Source organism: Miniopterus schreibersii (assembly GCF_964146895.1).
Source record: "Miniopterus schreibersii genome assembly, chromosome: 19".
In the NCBI taxonomy this organism is placed as follows: domain Eukaryota; kingdom Metazoa; phylum Chordata; class Mammalia; order Chiroptera; family Miniopteridae; genus Miniopterus; species Miniopterus schreibersii.
Genome location: NC_138119.1, coordinates 2,391,574 through 2,411,621, shown reverse-complemented (window position 1 = coordinate 2,411,621; position 20,048 = coordinate 2,391,574). Strand labels below are relative to the sequence as shown.

Here is a 20,048-nt window from a genome sequence, read left to right as displayed (position 1 = left end):
TTCTGGGTGGCATGAGCCTGTTGTCCTCAGGTGAGAAGACAGGAGAATTCGGCCCTATCACATGGGCCGGCGTGGAGTTGGGTTACCTGCTCTCAGTTAGATTGCAGGGTGGAGGGACGAGGTCCGGTTACAGCCGAGGGGTGGCAGGCATCGTAATGCAAGCGCAGGTGTGGATGACAGGGCGTGAGGCCTGGCCCTCGGAAGACGCCGCACTGAGGAGTGCCGTCTGATCCTAAGATTTCACCCCAAACCGCCCAGAAGCGCTCAGGAGAGCCGAGGCGTGAGACAAGGCAGGCCGCGTGCACCGGGGCCCGTGAGCCCCATTCGGCCTGCACAGCGTCGTGGGTGCCCCCGTGGCCACGCAATCAGAGCTGAAGCGGACGTGACTAAGAGTTTCTGTCGATTCTGCTGAACCGGGTCAGAGTAAAGGGGCAGCCGCGAGCCCGCGTGGGAGAGCCGTTCACCATAACCTGCAGGCCGAGGCGTGATGCGATGTTAAATTCTCTTTTTCCAAACTGGGGGTGAGTTACACATGGTTGTGTTGGGCTCTCCTTGCCCTTGGGCTGCCGACAGAAGCCCATGACCCAGAGAGCGCTGTCACTCAAGCATTCTGTGGTGAGCTGAGGACCAGCCGAAGGGAGGGCTGGCCTCTGAGTTAGAGATGCCACCCCTTTGTGGTGGTGAAGAGGGAAGGGCCAGACTGTCTGGGTTCAACTCCCTGCTCTGCCACTTGCTAGGAATGACACCTTGGGCAAGTCTATCTGTAGAATAGAGCTAATAATAATAAATGTCAGCCATTAATTATAATAATAAACACCAGACTCAAGGAAGCTTTCCTGATAGTTGCTTTCTCAGAAACACAAGGGTTGATGCACACACTGTCCAGGGATTCTCAACTGCAGTACTGTTGGCATTTTAGACTCGATAGCATCTCTGACATGGAACCACTACATACACCATCCCAGCTGTGACATCCAAAATGTCTCCAGAATTGCCCAGTGCCTCTGGGGCAGGGGCAGAGGCAAGGTCACCCCGCCTGAGAACCACTGTGCTGGATCCATCAATAGCTGAGGTTAAGGACACCATTGTTGTCCTATCACTCTTGCCTAAACGTCCCATCAACTATATCCACTATGTAACTAAATGATACATAAATCATACACTCAGAAAGATGCCTTAAAATTACTTTCTCCCCTGCTGTTAATTCAACTCTGTGAAGGTGGACAATGCCTGTCATTTTTACCTAAGTGTTTTCAGTGCCTGGCACACAGTGAACAGTGAATGAATGAATGGATGGGTAATGAGTGAATGAATGGATGGGTGGATGGATGGGTGGATAGATGATGAATGAATGAATGGATAGTTAGATGAGTGGATAGTGGATGGATGGATGGATGGGTGAGTGGATAATGGATGGATGGATGGATGGATGGATGGATGGATGAATGGATGGTGAGTGAATGAACACAAGCTTTTTCATGTTGTTAAACAGCTCTGAATAGTGGTTAGGTTTCTTCCAGTCCTCATCTTTAACGCCAGTCAACACGCAAAGCACTGATCACACGCTCACAAATGACGAGGCGACACAGAGTGGCTGCGACTAGCTGGGTCCAGCTCGCAGGAGCTGAGGACGGCAGGAGCACCCTTTCCACAGCCTTCAGGGCACAGGGCCCAAGGCTGAACACCAGATCACCCCAGGAAACACCGCCAAGGGCCCAGCCGCAGGAGTGGAGCCAAATGGGTCAGTGAGCAAGGAGACCTGCCGCAAATCCTGGGAGAGGGGCTGAGCCGGTGAGTCCCAGCACAGCAAGTAACAGCAGCTCGGGAAATCCCATAAACAGGCAGGAGCACTTTGGGCTGGACTTGGACATGTTTCATACAATTTGGGACATGGTCATTTAAAGGGCCCAAGGCAGAACGAGACATGTGTTGTCTGAATTAACCTGCCAGCTTCATGCCCATCACAGCTTCCGTCAGTATCCCGTCTCTTCCTCCTTATCGATGATAAACACACTGAACAAGACTTTCCCTTGGAAACTACGATTATTTCCCCAGTGGCCCGTTAAGGAGAAAGGTTTAATTGTGTCGAAAACAACTTAAATATGCTATACAATAACACAAGAATCACCAAGTTCAGCAAATGGAATTTTCAAGGGACTATCACCTCAGCTATTTTCATATGAACTAAAAAATATTAATAATAAAAGAATAAAAAATGATGCAACTGTATCAGGGGGATTGGGTGATGTTTCTGAGGTGCACAAATGAGGATTCCTAAATCCCTAGCTATTTGCTACTGAGATGTAAATTGGTAAACAGATACACAGCCCTCTCAAAGTCATCACCTATACCTATTGTTTCCTTCATTGCCCAATGACAGGGTAACCACCCGATTTTAATTCAGCTTAAATTGATATTCTTTTTGGCTCTGTGCCTTTTATTACACAAAGGTATGTAGTCTCTGGTGATAATATATAAAGCTTATAGGGTCATGGGTTAGGAAAAGCTCTATACCTCCCTTAAGGAAATAGAGGGCTTTGGGGGGCAATGAGGGAAGGGGGAGGGACAACTAGCAACATATCACCTGTCCCTTTTTACTTCGCCAGGAATCCTAGACCAAACCTGAAATCCAACTCTAGCGGTTCATTTCTGTTCTACTTTTATACCTGGACATGACTTTCTACTTTAGTTTCAATTTCTCTGGGCCCGGTTTTTAATTTCTTATTTGTAGCTCTTCATTGCATGGTATGTGTTTATTATAAGTCACTTCAAATATTTTGTGAAATGAGGCAAGGTATAAAAAAAATAAGACAATGATTTAAATCTTTATGTTATGTAAATGACCTTACGAGAGGCAGGATCCCCCTTAGTAATCAGTCAAATAGTATAACGTTCTCAGCACCCTCAACTCAGAGAGTTCACCAGGCTCCACCTGGGCCTCCCCTCCCTGTGCCGTGGCCTGGAGGCCTTCTCCTTGCAGGCAACCGGGGCAACCACGGGGCCCCTGCGTCTGTTTTCCATCTCTCAGACAACACTCGTCTATTGCCCGATGTTTCATATCTAGCATTATTGTTCCATATCTTTTCTTCTCTTTTTAAGTATGTCTCAGGCAGGAGGGTAAATCTAGTGCCTATTACTCATCCTGGCTGGAAACAGAAACCTGACAAATTGTGTCTATTATAATGTCATGGAAATATCCTCAAATAAAAAAAAAAATAGTTACAAATCCCATATATATATGTGTGTGTGTGTGTGTGTGTATATATATATATATACATATATATATAAAACTCTTATACAACTAAAGAGTTTAAAATTTTTATAATTCAATTATAGTAAAATCCAAAAATTAATAGCATTCATTCAAATGAATAACAGTGTTTTAGCGAACACATTAGGGTGACTGAAGACGTGATTTGGCTTACACTAGGCACGGTAGTTGTTGCTCCCCACAGGCTTGTTTCCGTTTGGCTCCCATTAGTCCTCTGTATTTAAGTCGCTTAAAAACATTCACCTGTACAGTGTCCCATGATGTCATTCAGCCTCCACACTGTTCAGACATGTCGGTTATATGCTGAGTCTCCCCTGTTCTCTTCGGTCTCTGGGCAATTACATGTGCAACTGTGAATGCTGAAATTTCGTGGCAGTATCTGGCCATAAATATGAGCGCACAGAAGATCCTGAATATGCTTGTATTAATTTTTAAAATAATCGCCGAATGGGGGAAACAAATTTTTCTAAATTCTGGTGTAGACCCTACGGTCTGATAAACACCGCGCTCCCAACGCGGGACAGTGAAGCCCGGCAGCCGGGCACCACGCAGAGGAGGCCGGGGATGTGCGTGAGGCGGGCGAGCGCCTGAGCGACTGCGTCTGCTTCACCTCAGGCGGCCATCCCCGGAGGACGGAGGCGCAGCTGTGATGGGCTGCAAGGGGCAAGTGGGGCTCTACGAGGACAGGCCGGAGAAGTGAGTGCGACAGGATCCACTAAGGACGGCGGAGGTGAGAACGGAGGAAAGAGACACCCCACAGGAGAGTCCAAAGAGCATCGCTGCGTCCGAAAGACCGACGGTGAGGGCGTGGGGACGTGGATTACCCAGGAACTTTCCGGATAACACGGGGGCGGCAGAGAAAACAGCATCTCCGGCGTGGGAGACGGGAAGGTACCCCAGCCAAGCCCAGGAGGAAATACCCACCAGGGGCGGCTTTTCCCCACAGCGGCATGTGCATGGGGAGCGAGAAGGAAGCGAGGCCTCCGGTGGGGAGAGGCCCGTCAGCATTGCGCTGGCCGGTGGGGGAAGCAGGGCCCCTGGGCCCCTCGGGCAGCAGGATTTCATCCAGACGGCGAGGACACTGCCCGGCGCTCCCTCTCTGCAGGGGACCTCAGCTCAGGTGCGCGGTCTTGCCGGTGGGGCTCTGCACCTCCTCCTGGGTTCCTGGTGCCCTCCTGTAGCTGGTCCATGACCCCCGACACTGGCGAACTTTCTCCCACTGTGGCCTGGAGGAGCCCTTCTGTTTTCTGTTGTGATTCGTTCCTGGCCCTGTCGGTGGCTCCCCTGAGCCTGGTTCACTGACTACTCTGTTCCTCTTGATTGAATGATGCCGCTTCTCAGGGCGAGGGTAAGTCCTCCAGGAAACAGAAAGGCCCACAGGATGGAAAGGGGGGACGGGCCATCAGAGTGACCAAACTCTGGAGAGTGAGGTCCTTTTGGGGACCTCAGAGCCGAGTGGAATGCCAGCAAGGGTACCTGTTCCGTACTTCAGACCTGCAGGCTCCCGCGGCAAGAGCCCATAACTGGGCCCGGGTCGGGTAGCTCGGTTGGTTAGAGCGTCGTTCCGATACGCCAAGGCTGTGGTTTTGGTCCCTGGTCAGGGCACATACAAGAATCAGCCAATGAATGCTTAAATAAGTGGAAAACAAATCTCTCTCTCTCTGTCTTTAAAATCATAAATAAAATAAAAGAACGCACAACTGGGAGATTCGATAGCTGTGCAAAGCCAACTGGGAGATGTGAAATGCACTTGAGAAGAAACCCTCACCTGCAAGCCTCTGTGCCTCAGACGCCCACTATGCCATCAGGGTCAGTTGTCTACGTAGCTGCGTGTCCGGGTGGACAAGGCGGGGCCGGGAAGGGAGAGAAAGTGGGAAAGGGCAGGATTCCAGGCTCCAGGTCTTTGACAGGAAAACCTTTCCCCTTTGTGTCCTCGGGGGGGGGGGGGGGGGGGGACCGAGGGGGTGAGACCTGAGCCAGGACCCAAGCGAGATGAGAAGCCCTGTTTCCCTATTCCAGCCGAAAGGAATCCGGCGTCTTTCTTCCTTAGTACAGCCCACGTTGGGGCCGCCGCTTGTCCACTCAGCATCGGCGTCGTGGAGCCTGGGTTTCTCGTCAGTGGACACTCTTTTTCCCAAGACAGAAAGTCCGGCGAGGACATTCACAGAGTTCGTCCGATAAGGCGGCACTTAGGGGGCAGATCTCCACCAGCCCCTCCAGGTGGTCTCGTTTCACCCGTAGTCATCACGGCGTGTCCCGGGGAGGAACAGACTGGCTATTACAAAACTCTCTGCCCAAGGGAGCAGAATGATCTCAATGGCTTTTTATATCTCAACATTGTGATTTTATGTTTTCTGCAAAGACCTGAATGTTTCCCACTTATAATAGAAACAGGATCCTGGTAGACTGGTTTATAATAGAAATAGTTTATAATAGAAACAGGATCCTGGTAGAATATACAAAGAATGGTGGAGCTGGAAAGTGCATCGGAGATTCTAGCCCTCTTTATTTTATGAAAGAACAGAGGTCTAGAAAGACTGTTTCAACCCAAGTCATACTTCTGTCCGAGATCAAAACTATGATTCCCCCGAAACACCCGAGGCTGCGAGGGCTGGGTTAGCTCTCCCGAAGCTGACGGCTAGACAGGGGTGGGGCAGGTATTCAGACCCACAGCTCCTTGTCTCCGCGGGCTTTGCAGGCCGCAGAGATAGGGTCGGGAGAGAGCCACCGGATAGCGGCCCTTTATGCGGGGCGCCTTTCTCATGCAGATAGGACCCTCCGCACGCCTCGGCGGTAACGTGAGCGCGGTGACGTGTCCACTCTGAATCAACGCTGAGCAGAGGCAAAAAGGATTTGGGGTTGTCTTTCTACTTGAGTTTCTGGAACCTGATCCTATTGACAACAAATAACAAGCCAACCTGCGCCTGTTTCTTCCCAAGTCTTACTTGAGCTCTTGTAGCTTTTCCCAAGCCCAGGAGCCTCCTGTCAGCCGGTGTTCCTTAAAAGGTGTTATGGGGACAATCCAAACCAGTTGCTCGCTTGGGGGTCCGTCTAAAACCATACAGATCCCCGGGTCCCCCCTGGAGTTACCCGGTCAGAATTCTAGGGTCAGGGGTGGGTGGGGATGGGGAGTCTGCTTCTTTATAACTCCCCCCGGAGAAGGTTACGTACGCTGATGTTGGAGAATCCCTGAGATGACGGAGAAATGACATTGACCTCTCCCCTCATCCTTTGTCACCCATCTGCCAGACATTTTTTCTCTGAGTCGACATCATTTCAGACAGACTGCCAGTCACTGTCCTTGAATTGGTGTATTTGCATCCTGACCATCTCTCAGCCCAGACACAGTGGACAAACACATCCTCTGGTTCTGGTCACTGGAAGGATTCCCCACCCGCTGTCCCACCCGAGTGAATGGGGTGGTCCTGCTGCCGAGTCTGCCGCCAGGTGATGCTCACACACACAATGCCACCTGCAAACTAGGCCTTAGCTCTTTCTGCCAAGTCAACGGGTGATGGGGACACCCCCATAGGGCCATAAGACGGTGGAGACAGCAGTTATCAGGAGAGGCCCTGCAGGAGACTGTGCCGCCCCCATCAACATCTTGTATCTTTGGGGGCTCCCTGTGCCTAATCTCATTTCTACCATTTCCACTGGATGTTGGATTGCTGAATCCTTCACCCAACCTGGATCGTGCTGGGTCAGAAAACATTCAGTTCATCATGGGAAGCTCAGGTCATGTGATCAGAAGTTCAGTCTCTACCAGGGTCTAGCAAACCAAGAGCTGTTTCTGAAGTTACCTACTCCAAAACCCTGATGGTCTGTTTCTGCTAGTGTGACTGTTGTAGGAAGCCCTAAAATGACCCCCAAAAATCCCACCTCCTGTTGTTCATGCCCTTGAGTAATCCCATCCCCTTGGGTAGGAGCTGGGCCACTGGATGCTTCTAGTTAACAGAATACAGCAGAAATGATAGGAAATCACTGCAGAGATTAGGTTATAAAAGGACTATAGGTTCCATTTTGGGGGTGCTCTCTGTTTACTCACACTAAGGAAACCAAAGCAAGTTGCCTGGTTGTCAAAAGCCCTACGGAAAAGCCCACGGTTGGTCAGCCTGGGAGGAACTGAAGCCTGTCACCACCACAGTGAGACTGGAAGTGGATCCTTCAGCCCCACTGGTCTCGAGATGCCTGCAGCTCCACCCAGTGGCTTGGCTTGAGGGCAGCCTCCTGGGATGCCCTGAGCCAGAACCAGCCAGCTCGGCAGGTCCTGTACTCCTGACCAACAGAAAGTGTGACATAATGAACGTGTGTTAAGCTGCTAAGTTCTGAAGCTGTTTTGCAGCAACAGACAATGTCATGACTCCCTGCGGACTTATACGGTGGTTCCACACAATACTGCTTCTGCTTAAGGAACTCATTTCTCAACTAAAGAAGGGTACCGCTGAGCTCATGCCCATCCTTTACGGGTCTTGCCAGGTATGACTTCCCTCGGCAGCAGCTGAGTCGATAAAACAGCCTGCTGAAGATTCGGCTATGGTGCCTTTGGGGACCACTCTGGAAGGTCAGGGCACTTCCTATAGGGTGTGGGCTCTTCCAGGGACCGGAGACCAACAGAGTCACCTCCCACAGCCAGAACACATGGACCAGGGCAATTAATTACAACCCCCCAAATTTTGTTTCCGGCCCCTGCAACTTTGACCACCATTGGTTTAGAGCAGTTAATTCTCAAAGCAGAGAAGCTTCCACTAGACGGCACTACAGCAATGGCTCCAATGAACCGGAAGATGAGCCTCCCACTGGCCAAGCTGAGTCCTGGTGCCGTTGGAATAACTAAGCTGGGGTCCTTGTTTTCACCGGGGCAATTGCTCCCAATGACTAAGGGTAACTGAGTGGTGCTGTGACAATGGAAGCAGGGAGGACTGGGTCTAGAGCCCAAGGGATCCCCTGAGTACCTTTGAGTACTCTCAGATCCAGTAATAGAAGTCAAGGCAAAACTACAGCAACACCTTAAAGACAGACCACTGAGATGCAGACCCTTTGGGACTGAAGATTTTAATAATCTTGAGCCCTGGACGGGTCGCTCACCTTCACTTTACTTAAACTGAAACTGAACAAGGGGGACACACCCAAGCCGAGATTAATCACGAACTCGTGTACACCGCTGACCTTGACTCTCTCACTCCAAAGTCCCCAGCCTCTGTACCCTGCCCACCTCTTCCCCACGCTGCACAGCCTGTCAGAAGCTTTCAGGATCACGAGTCTGGAGACCCCAAATTTATCACAACTCCTCTAAACATACTAAAAGTGTAGTTTTACTCTAACATAGAAATGTATTTATCTCATTTGTTATAGCAATAGAATTATAAAATTTATCTACAGTGTAGCAGCAATACTGTCACTCTCATCTTCAAAGCAAGTTGAACCAAAGTGTCCAAGGCCACAGAAATCACCAACCAGAATCACGATTCTGTACACAAAAGTAATTGTCTTCATTCAGCGGTTCTATATGGACGAGCTCAGCACTTTCTTCTTTTGTGGGTTTTTTTATATATATATATATTTTATCAATTTTAGAGAGAGGAAAGGAGAGGGAGACAGAGATAGAAACATCGACGAGAAACACCATCGATCAGCTCCCTCCTGCACACCCTGTACTGGGGACTGAGCCTGCAACCTGGGCGTGTGCCCTGACCAGGAGTCCAACAGGTGACCTCTTGGTTCAAGGGTCGACACTCAACCACTCAGCCACATTTTGGACTGTTTTAATCATCACGGGGTGAAGTCCCGGACAGAACCAAGGTTGAATGAATTCCTCACTGTACTGCAGTTGGGCATATTTAGCTCATACACCAAACTGGTTTCTGCTGCCCACGGGGTAGGAAGTAATGTGTGTGGAAGCGCCAGGGTGAGATAATCCAGAGCCATGGCAGGCACACTGCTCTAAGACACTTGGTCAGTTCACTGCAAGCCAGACAATGACAGGACTGGGCTCACGGTTTGCAATTCTCCTTGTCTGGCTTTCACAAGAGTCAACAGATTCAAAATCGATATTTTTAGCAAGTGCCCAATGAGGGCAAAGGTGCGTGGAGTCAAAATGAGAAAATGCTCACTGACTTGCTGACACAGCTGGGCGTGAGCATGAAGTCGTCTCGTCCACACTTCACAGGAGACTGCGGCAAAGTGATCCGAACGACACAGAAATCACGGTCCACTCGACACCCCTGACTTAATTTATTCCATAAAAAAGAAAAGCGCACTCACTTCAGGGGAAAAGAATACTTTATATCGATACTCTCCTACTGAAATCAGCTGTCGGACACAGCCGCCAACGCGTGTACCTCACTGTCCACGTGCCAGGAGACATCCGGAGTCAGGCGCACGTGATGACGTGCGCTCAGGGAATCCAGAACACCCCGCACCCCGCCTCCGGGTGCACGTCGGGTCCTTTAATAAGTTACCGCTTAATCATAGTTTGTAGCATTTACGAAATGAGTTAGTACAACAGATGACTGAGGTGTCATTCAAAAGGCAGCACCCTACAGATGTGGATTTGTCACCCCGATCCCTTGGCACTCGATAATGTAAGCGTCTTTAGAGGCGTCTTCTTCTTCTTCTGACTTCTTCACAGTAAATTTAGCCTGAAATCAAGAGTATTTAGTGTATAAGTGATGGGAGGAGGGGTAGAGGCAGAGAGAGAAGAGCCATAGCTCCAGCTTCAATAGGTGGAGAGTTAATAAGCTGATGGCCAGTGACAAATGCCCGTGATCTGATTTCCTGGTTCCCACGGAAACATCGTCACCTCCTGGACAGAGCAGCGCCACACCGGGGCTTCAGCGTACGCTTTCCTGGGTTTGCCCAAAGCCAGCTCTGCCACCAAGAAACCGTGTGGTCCCAGCCGTTACTTTACCCCCTCGGCCGCAGTCTACTCGTATGTGAAATGAGAATAGGAACAGCCAGCTGCCTAAAGTGGCCAGGATTCAGATACCTGCTGAGCTAGCTCCGCGTCTGCCCCACAGGGAGTACTCAGGAGCGACAGCAATCATGACCACTGCTAGGTTTCTGTTTGTTCCATTTTGACCCCAAATTGGCTACAATAAAAATCAATTGCTTTTTTGACGGAATACTCACCTTGGCTAGCTGTTCAGCGAAATGGATAGCCGTTTGTGTGTGGAGTGTAACTGGCCCCGTCTTTATTCTGGAAACTCCGCTGGCCAAGGCCATGAAAATGATCAGCTATTGAAAAGGAATAAAGAAAAAACATGTCACACATTCACCAACACTCAGAGTTAAAACTCTATTTCTTTCCACATAAAAATACTAGAAATCAAAATAGCTAGAAGAATTTCTATCTCTTCAGGCTTCTGGAAGTCCTAAGAAGATGACAGAAAACCTGTGTCGCCCAAAGTCTGTCGTGTGGTGCAGACATGCTCACCAGCAGTCCTCAATATAGATTTTTTTATTTTTTAAAGTTAATGTTTAAAAATAACATAGAGAGTTGAAAGTTGACGTATTTAATCAGATCAGCTATCTGTACAGGCTGGTATACGTAATATGACAAGCTTCTTCCCCTCTCTAAAATTACAACCTTTTAACAGGTAAATCAATACACTAATTCAGAATTACGATGAGCGTAGAGTAGACCTGGGCAAGAAGGAAGGGATTAGAAATAAGGAAAACTGTCTTAAGAAACTGGTTAAGAAACCTTGAGGAATACCTTTCTAAATGTAGAATGCTGACTTGAGATCAAGAACAGAAAAGTGTGGCAGAAAGAAAAATTTATCGAGACAGAGGACCTGAAAAGATGTTACTTGGAAATATTCACTAGCATTTCTCAGTGTGAGCAGGCGTGCCGGGGTTGAGAGGCCTCTGACGCTTCCGAGTGGAGATGCTGCGGGCCTGAGAGGCTGGTCCGGAGAGAGGTCTGGGCTTGTGTAGAGATCTGAGGACTGTCAGTGTATGGGCAGGTACTTAACGCCGGAGACAGGACAGAGTAAGCGAAGGAGCGAAAACAGACACAGGAAAGAGGTGGAGCCCGAGCCTCGGGCTCTCCAACAGTTAGAAGTTGAGTAAATGAGGAAACAATGACAAACTAGCAAAGAGACTAGAACAGATGCCGGTGAGACAGAAAGATAATAGTGTATCGGCAGCCATGTGAATACTGGGGCCGGGTCATATAAGGGGAGGTCTGGAGTCTGGGGAATATAAAGCCCAGAGTATTTTAATAACTAACTCAACTGCAACACGCCGATCGGTGTCTGAAAGTCAACAATTAAAACTTATATTCAGTGCAGCTCCCAAATATTCGAATCTAACAGGCTCAAAGGCTCCACCTGGAAGCGTCGATACCTGGTCTTGCAGATACTCATCCACGGCACCACCGTGTCTAAGGTTTGCTAAGAGCATTTCGGCAGCTTCGATTCCAACCTTGTCTGCATTTACACCTGCGATGGGAACGTAAAAAAAAAAAAAAATTAAGAGGCAAAAACTTGAATTCATATATCCCTGTTAGCAAGGACACAACATGTTTTAGGCCTCTCAACTCATCCAGAGCAACTTTTAGGACAAAAGCTCTCCATATATTTAATCTTATGAGCACTCGGCATATGCAAATATTATATTGAATCACGAGACAACTAAGCAAGCCCAAATGGTGGGAAATCTTATGAGAAAAAGGCTTGGATTTTTCAAAATGTCATATTATAAAAGGGGGATAAAAAGGTAAAGAGACTGTTCTGTAGTAAAAAGAAACTGGACAGACATGATGACCAAAGGCTGTGTGTGCTAAAAAAAAAAAAAAAAAATCCATATTGCTCTAAAGACTATTTTGGAGGCTCCTGGTTATGTCGGAAGATGACAGACACATTCTCTGGGGGAAAGAATGGCGTTGTGATTATACAGGTGTTGTCCTTTGTACATACATGTTGCATCTTCAGTGTTCCTGCCACTTACACAGAATGCTCCAGAAACACACACAACCTGTAGCTCAATGTCCATGATTCGTGGATCAGGGAGAACTGTATGGACCACTAGTCATTCAACTTTCCCAAGGGTTTGAGATCTTTCAAAGTTGGGAGAAAGACTGAAAATTTAATGGACTCCAAAACAGAATCAGCCAACCACGCCCTTTCCAACTTGCCACCCATCACTCTACCATTCTCATCCCGAAGGAGCATCAGAGAATTGTACCCCGGCGCTGGGCACAGGAGGCCCCTTCCCGTGTCTGTACCTCGTTTGCCAAGCGATGACCCAGCCAGCAGGCAGCCCGTGGACGTCTCAGCAACAATGCTACAGAAGAAGGAAGTGTCATTGCCTGTGCCACAAATATCCCAGCCTTACACGCAAATAGGACATAGCAGGACGGTGACTGTTAAACACGAGGGGTCAGATCTGGTCAGTGTGTTGCAAAAGTGAAGTTCTTCACCCAGGGAGCGGCACGATGGGCCTTCTCCATCTTCCCTGAGGCATTAGTGCCCCTCTCCCTAGATCCTAATCCACTCGAGGTAGGGAGCGGCCCCCCCCGGGAGTTCTGCCCAGCACTAAGTGCTACCACGTCACAGCCACACTGCACTATAAAGCATTTTATGAGGATTTTAAATGAAGAGGTCTTTCTACAGAGATGCCTGTTTTTGTTTTATAGGCTTCAGAAAGTATTCTCCTACGGAGAGCATGCGTTTACTTTAACTCCTTTAGCAGAAACTCTGAAAAAGAGACTTTAACATTTAAATATCCACAAAAGATACTTTTATACTTCAGAAATAGCGATTAAAGCATTTTTATAACACTTACATCACTAACTCCTAATTGGATTAAAATAGTGGTTATATTTCTTTCCTAAAAGATGTTGGCCATACCAAATATTAGCTTGTAAACTGACTTCGTGTTGAGGTACAGAAAAGCAACTGGAAATATGTCTCTCGGGTCAGTTTAAGGGGCTAACTTCTGATTAGGGTTAATGCCGAAGTTCACTGTATAGACAAAGGGCTCTTACAATGTAATAAAGGCAAACCATGCTCAGAAAACAATTTGGAATAAAGTAACCATCTTAACTCATTGGATAGCTGTTTTAGGTGTAAATGCCCTTTAAAATGTATCTTCTTAAAACTATTAATTTAAACAAAAAAACCCACACCTCCAAATCTTATATTTAAATACGATAATAATTCGGGGCTCTCGGCCAAAGTCTAGGAGAAAGTATACAGTCGTACATGATTCCACTGCCATTGCCAAAGGCTTGGTCTCTCGGCTCCTGGACGGGCTGGACGTTCACGTACAGATCCCTGAACTCCTTCCTGATGCTCCTCACAGCCGCGGCCGCCATCTCCTTCGCCACCTATTTTGGCAAAACAGAAAAACAGAGTAAAATAAGTTAATGATTATCTTGCCAGTCGTCTTCATGGCTTCAAAGACAAATAAAGTAACTTTTACGTGCATTATATAAAAACTTGATTTTCATGATTAGAGAGCACAGAATTTTAAGAAAAAATTTTAATGAAAATATTTATGAAAAAATTAAGTTCTTCCAATAATTTCCAACTTTAGTTGATATAATAGTTATCTGGACCTACATACACTTCTAAGCACCTCTAGACAACTTACTTTAAATGGCAAAACACCAGCAACGAAAGCTCTCCCATATATCTTAGTCACAGAGCCACGTTCAGTTATATTTATCGGGTTCAGTTGTTTGACTGGTGAGACCTGGACAATCACTTCACCACCCCCTTTCGGGTAGTAGCCCCTGTAAAAAAGTATGACAAACATAAACTGATTGCACAACAAAAGTAAAGCTCAATATTTACCATAAAGTAACATGTGAATGATATCCAACCACAAAATGTCTAAAACTTCCAAATCATCTTTTAGATCTGTGCTGTCCAACAGGGTGGAGCCTCAATCACCAAGTGACTATTTAAATAGAAGAAAATGTGAAACTCAGCTCCCCAGTCCCACCAGCCACATTCCACGTGTTCAACTGTCATATGGGCAAGTGACCACCACCCTGGACAGACGGGGGGACAGATAGGGGATGTTTCCCTCATCACAGGAAGCGCTAGTTGATGGGGTTGTTTCAAATAAAAGCTCTTTGATGTAGGACCTTGTCTATTTTGTTCCTGCCACATTCTAGTGCCTAAAACAATGCCTGGCACGTAGTAGGTGCTCAATACATAAGATGAGTAGCTCAGTAGCCGAACACTAATAAAACTGATTCTACAGAAGACACTGAGAACACGCAGGTGAGAATGCAGTGCTCCTGTCCACGGGGAGCTCCTCACCTGATGGCCCCACACACAACCTACCAGAGCACGAGTCAGGCTGTGAGGCCCACATCAGAGGTGCGGATATGAACTCAAGGACAAGTCACACAAGAAATGACAAGTTTCGCTTGGAAAAAATATAGGATTTCCAACTTTTAGGAGAGCAGGGAGGAAAACTTGAAGAATGACATGAACGTGTGACAAGCATGTGACAATCACACAGTTGGAACATGTGGGATGTTGACAGGAACAGGGGAACGCTGAAGCCAGAAAGGAACGCTGGAACAAGAGGGCAACGCACTTAGGAGGCACAGCAGAAATCTGGCCTTTCTCTTAGGAAAACCATCCTCACTGCAGAGCGGGAGGGAATCCCTCTCCCAACCCTGCAGGCCTCACCCGGCTGCCAGCACACCGTGGGCATCCCATCTGCACCGAGCGTGGATCCCACTAGATAGGGAGGTGGCTCCGTGCAGAATTCCCTTAAAATCTCTCTCCCTGCAAACGAGCAAATATCCCTGGCAGCTGCTTCCAAGCCCCCCCCGCCGCCCCTCCTGCTGCTTGCTGTTTGCAAACCACAGAGCGCAGTTACTTCCTACAGGAAATACAAGGGAAGTAGCTTCCAGAATGATGGCTCTCTCCGGTCTAACTTCTCCATGGTTTTTACCACAAGTAGTAAGTCAAACGGCAAAGAAATAAGTAACTTACCTCATTTTAATGTCACAATTTAATTTGAAACCAAATTTTTCAGCAATTGGCTTGAAGACCTGAAAAATGAGATCGTTGTTACCTTAACAACCAACAGTCACTGACTCAGCAGCGTATTTATTAGACACGAGTGCTCTGCGCTGAGCTGTAAGGAGGCACTATAAGCAGTGACACAAAAATGTGTAGGCTAGTTCCAGCTTTCAAATAAAATAAGTGACACCAAGCTGAAATTAAAAGTTTAACATTTAATTAATCAGGACCGTGCAAGTCTGTGTGATGAAAATAAAAATCGCAACTCAGGATACTTGACCCCAATGGTCATTTTACCCCAGAGGCCACTGTATCCTAACCCTTCTCAATAAATGCACTGTAAGAAATCAGGGGGGTTGGTGAACAGGATTCTATTTCACCTTCTCTTTTTTTCTTAAATATAATGGACATTTAGGTTATCTCCTGCATTTATAAAAATAACTGATTAATGTGATAAGCAATATAATTCATATAGCAATTACACTTGAGGTTTCTAAAGGATTCACCATGAACACATCTAAGATACGATGCTAAATCTAAGGTAAACATAATGCCGCCGTGAAGAAATACACAGGTGTGTACACGAAGCAACTCAGGATATATTTAAATAGAGCACACACAGGTCACCTAGGTTTGCCAACAGTGTGGAAGCCCTCACCATGGCCGTGTAATCGATCTGCGGTGCCATCTCGGCATTAGTCCCGCCTCTCAGACGCAGTTCTGATGGAGACGCAGCGAACAGGACACAGGGCAGGGACACCTGCAGCAAGAGGCACACGCTCCTGAGGGGAAGGCAGAACAGGCTTAGCTGCACTTTCCTTCTGAGGTCACACGAAAGTGATACACATCACCTTGGGAGGAAGCAGGGACCACTGGGAAGGCGGGTACATGCCCTCAAGTTTAAAGTTAAAAAACACTTCAGTGACCAAATGATAAAATCCTTAGTCTTAAAGACAGTATTTCATAGCAAAAAAACCACAAAACACCGGCCTTACATTTAATGGTTATATATCCATTTTTCCAATGGGGAAAAAAAAGAAAACCAAGATCACGCCCAGACTAATAAACTATGGTTCACAATTAGCTGTAAGTCAAGAAGGAAATACACTACAATGCAAAGACTAAGATGACTATAAAGCATGAAAACAGTGGTTTTCAGATACTCCATTTCTAATAATAAAAAGTAAGGAAACAGATAGGCTATACCTTACACATGAGAAAATTCTAGATGTAGCAATCGCTAAAATTAATAAACAACTAAGTACCCCAAACTCTCTAACCCTAAAAGATAAGTGTCTTATCTCCGTTTTAAAATGTAAGGAAACTGAAGCTCGGAGAGGTTCAGCCACTTCTGGGGGGGGGGGGGTAGGGCTGCGCCTGAATCCAGGTCTGACCTGGCCCTAGGTGGAGAGAAGGGCCGCGTACCCCGCCGTCTTGGTGTCCGCCGCGTGGGTGCCGCCTCTGATCTTCCCGGGGGTGAACAGGATCTCCGTGGAGCCGATCTCCGCCCCCTCCAGCTGCCCGTCGCACAGGTCTCGGATCACTTGCAGTCCCGACAAGTGCTGAGGCCTTCGGGTCACACCGCGGCGTCAGAGCGCGCGCATCCCCGCGCCCGCGCGCACCCCCGCGCTCACGGCCCAGGGGTCAAACTGCGTGGCGAGAAGGCGGCGAGGCCTTTCCACGGGCGCTGCCGTGAGAGCTTCCCGGGGGGTTTAGGCTCCTGGACGACCGCCCTGCCGGCGGGCAGCACTTTAAGGGACCCTTCCAGACCCTCAGCTACAAACACGCACCCCAGGTCCTAGGCCCCGCGGCCCGCCCTGCCCCCCTCCGGCCCCACGGCCTGTACCCCACGCCCGCAGCGCCCCGATTACCGCAGGCCAGGCGTGCTGCGGCCGGCGCGGATCTTCTGCACCCGCAAGGGGAGGCCCAGGAGGCAGCTCAGGGCCGTGGACACCCGCAGGATCTGGCCGCCCTGCGCCGGGCGCGCGGCGGAGAGAAGAGGGAGCGTGAGACCCCGGAACCCCCCCCCCCCCGAGCCCCACCCCGCGGCCCCCGGCTCCGCGCTCACCCCTTCCAGGAGCGCGCCGTCCACCTCCACGCGCGGCCCCGCCATGGAGGGCGCGCCGGGGCCCGGCCCGCAGACGCACAGCCGCCGCCCGAGCGCAGCGAGGAGGGCGCGCTGGCTCCCGCCCCGCAGCTCCGGACGGGGTGCCCGCTCGGGGACGCGGGGACCGGGCGGACAGGGAAGGGGCTGCGGCTCCCGGAGACCCGATCCCGCAAAAAAAACCCCACAAACCCCCCAAAACGGCCCCCGGACTCTCAGCGCCTGGAGACCGGTGCGCACGCCCAGCAGCCAGTGCGCCTGCGCGCCGCGCGGACCGAATTCCAGCAAATCCGGGGCCACGGCGGGGCGGGGGCGGGGTGACGGCCGGGCGGGGTCCCCAAGCGCTCCAGGATATGGGTGTTGACCGCGGGCGCCCGGGACACAAGCAGCAATGCCCGCGGGGTGCAGAAGACCTGGGTCACCCTGGCGTGGACCCCGCGCTCTGTCTGCGCTCCCCACGGCCCCGCCGTCCCCCGAGCGGGAGAAGGCCCGCGCCCTGCGTGCCGCGACCCCCTCTCCGGGTCCGTGTGCCTTCTCCGCTCGCTGCCTGTCCCCCCAGTGCGTGCGCCCCGGGGTGCGGCAGGAGCATGCCTTCTTTTTCTCCCCCGAGATGCGTGTAAAGGGGGTGCAGCCGCTTTTTGAAAAATAGCCTGGCAGTTCCTCGTTACCTCGGTTAAAGAACCGTCTGAGCCGCGTCTCAACGCTTCCACGTTTAGGCGCACATTCTCGCCTGGTTACTCCAATGTGAGGAATGCAGAGTCTCAGGTCCTGCCCCGATCGATTGCATGGAAGCGCGCCTGCTAACAAGGTCCCCAGTTAAGAAACCTGCCCTGGAGAAACTCGTGCACAGGCGAAGAACGTGCACAGCAGCCGGCCCGGGGGCCTCGGGAGGCTGCGCGCGGCCCAAGCGCCCAAAGGTCACCGGCACCGCGGGTTCGGTTCCCGGCCAGGTGCATTCCCGGGTGGCGGCCGGGTCCCCGGCAGGGGGCGTGCAGGAGGCAGCCCACCCGTGTTTCTCTCTCGCATCTTTCGATATTTCTCGCTACCTCTCCCTTCCTCTGTCCCTAAAATCCATCCAAATATATTTGGGGGGAAATTTGAGGCTCAGGCATGTGTCAGTGCTTCTGTCTTCGTTAAGGACGAATAATATTACACCGTATGGATGGACCGCATTTTGTTGATCCGGTCGCCTGTTGAGGGAAATTTGGGGTGTTTCTAGTTTGGGGCTCTTAGGAACAATGCTGTGATGATCACTCTTGGACTGGCCTTTGTGTAGACATGCTCTCATTTTCTTGGGCAGACACCTAGGAGTGGAATTGCTGGGTCACAATCATTTTTATGAATTTAAAAGATGAGAAATGGGTTCTTCGTTTCTTTTGCGTGAAAGGATTAACGAGTGAGTAGGTGGCAAGTCTCTTGATTTTGGAAGGAAAGATAGGGAAATATAATACCTAATTTGGAAGCAGTAATCCAAAGAAGATAAAAGAAAGGAGATAAACTAGATATTTTCTTAGGAGGAGGCAGATAGAGCTAAAGGGAACATTGAGAGGGAAATAGGTGGTAGAGGGACCCGAGGAAGAAAAATAATTCACTTCAAAGGTACAGCTTCTTCATCTTTTTATATAAACACTTGCATGCAGTATTAATAAATATATTAACAGTGCTTATCAAATGTTTTGTGAGTGGGAAAGTAAAAAAAAAAAAAAAGTTTTCACTTTCCCAGATTTTCTTATAATGATTTAGATTTATGGCTTACAGTAGTATGTGCGTGTGAAATACACCGAAAGGTAAATAAGGCAAAAAAAAAAAAAAAAAGGGTGAGTTTGGATAATATTTGTGAAATACCTGAGATGTCCTTTCTCAGCCACTAATCCTCGCAGCGGAGGATTTACAATGTTCTCTTTGTTCCAGTTTTCTTCTCTGCGGCTCTTTGGACAACTGAGCAGATTTTCATTCTCGAAAAGAGGCAAGAACAGACACATGTCATCCAGAAAATAGGCTATATGTAAGCTCTGATCTTATCTTTACTGGTTCTAAGTTTGACATTTCCCAAAAGGCAAATCATTTGTCTCTGACATACAGTGCATGTGCTGGGCGGCTGCAGGTGACAACGCTCTCTAAGGAAAGAACATGTTAGTAACATGATTATTTTAGACATCAGGGTAACCTTGTCCATCTTCTATGCAAAAAAAAAAAAAAAAAGTAAGAAAGAAAAAAGAGGAAAAGCCAGTTCAAATAGTCCAGAATACTCCACGGGAGTACGCAGGGCCGTTTCGGTACAGACTTGTGACTGCATCGGGGGTGCGGGGTGGTCCAGCGGCTGCAGACCACGGCTGCAGACCAGCTGAGCGCAGCAGGTGTTTCCTACGCACCCTCGGGGCTGACGTCACGGGACGCTCTCCAGGTCGGAGCCTCTCCTTTGTGTCCCCCTAACACTCTTTCCCCTCAATTGCACGGACTACAAAGACGCCCGTGGGCGCGCCCGTCCGACCTTGTCCCCGAAACTGAACGTGGGCTGCTCGGCTCCCACTTGTTCCCGCGGCTCCAGCTCTTGGCCTCCGGGTGGGGCAGCCCGCGCGGTGGGGGGGGGGGGGGCGGTGTCGCTCCCGCCCCGCCCCGCCCCGCCCCCTCATTGGCTGTCCGGTGGGCCGCTCCTTCGCCTTCATTGGCCGCTCCAGGGAGG

General features: G+C 49.3%; 1 protein-coding gene across 1 annotated transcript; it reads right to left on the bottom strand.

The window, feature by feature from the left end:
• Positions 1-9,483: 9,483 nt before the first annotated feature.
• Positions 9,484-17,599, bottom strand: RTCA (RNA 3'-terminal phosphate cyclase). The gene is made up of 11 exons (XM_081120878.1): positions 17,330-17,599; positions 17,133-17,233; positions 16,687-16,830; positions 15,920-16,043; positions 15,232-15,290; positions 13,868-14,009; positions 13,477-13,601; positions 12,498-12,556; positions 11,618-11,712; positions 10,400-10,504; positions 9,484-9,909 (listed from the first exon to the last, which is right to left on the bottom strand). The coding sequence occupies exons 1-11, from the start codon at positions 17,372-17,374 to the stop codon at positions 9,808-9,810; spliced, it is 1,101 nt and encodes a 366-aa protein (XP_080977004.1). The 5' UTR covers positions 17,375-17,599; the 3' UTR covers positions 9,484-9,807.
• Between the last annotated feature and the right edge of the window lie 2,449 nt (positions 17,600-20,048).

Bases quoted from the DNA above. Each gene is read 5' to 3' on its own strand.
- RTCA (XM_081120878.1), bottom strand. From the start codon at position 17,374: ATGGCGGGGCCGCGCGTGGAGGTGGACGGCGCGCTCCTGGAAGGG. The intron at 11,713-12,497 runs GTACAGACACGG...TTCCCATCGCAG, and splicing joins GTCATCGCTTGGCAAACGAG to GTGTAAATGCAGACAAGGTT. The intron at 10,505-11,617 runs GTATCGACGCTT...CCTTTTCAATAG, and splicing joins ATGAGTATCTGCAAGACCAG to CTGATCATTTTCATGGCCTT.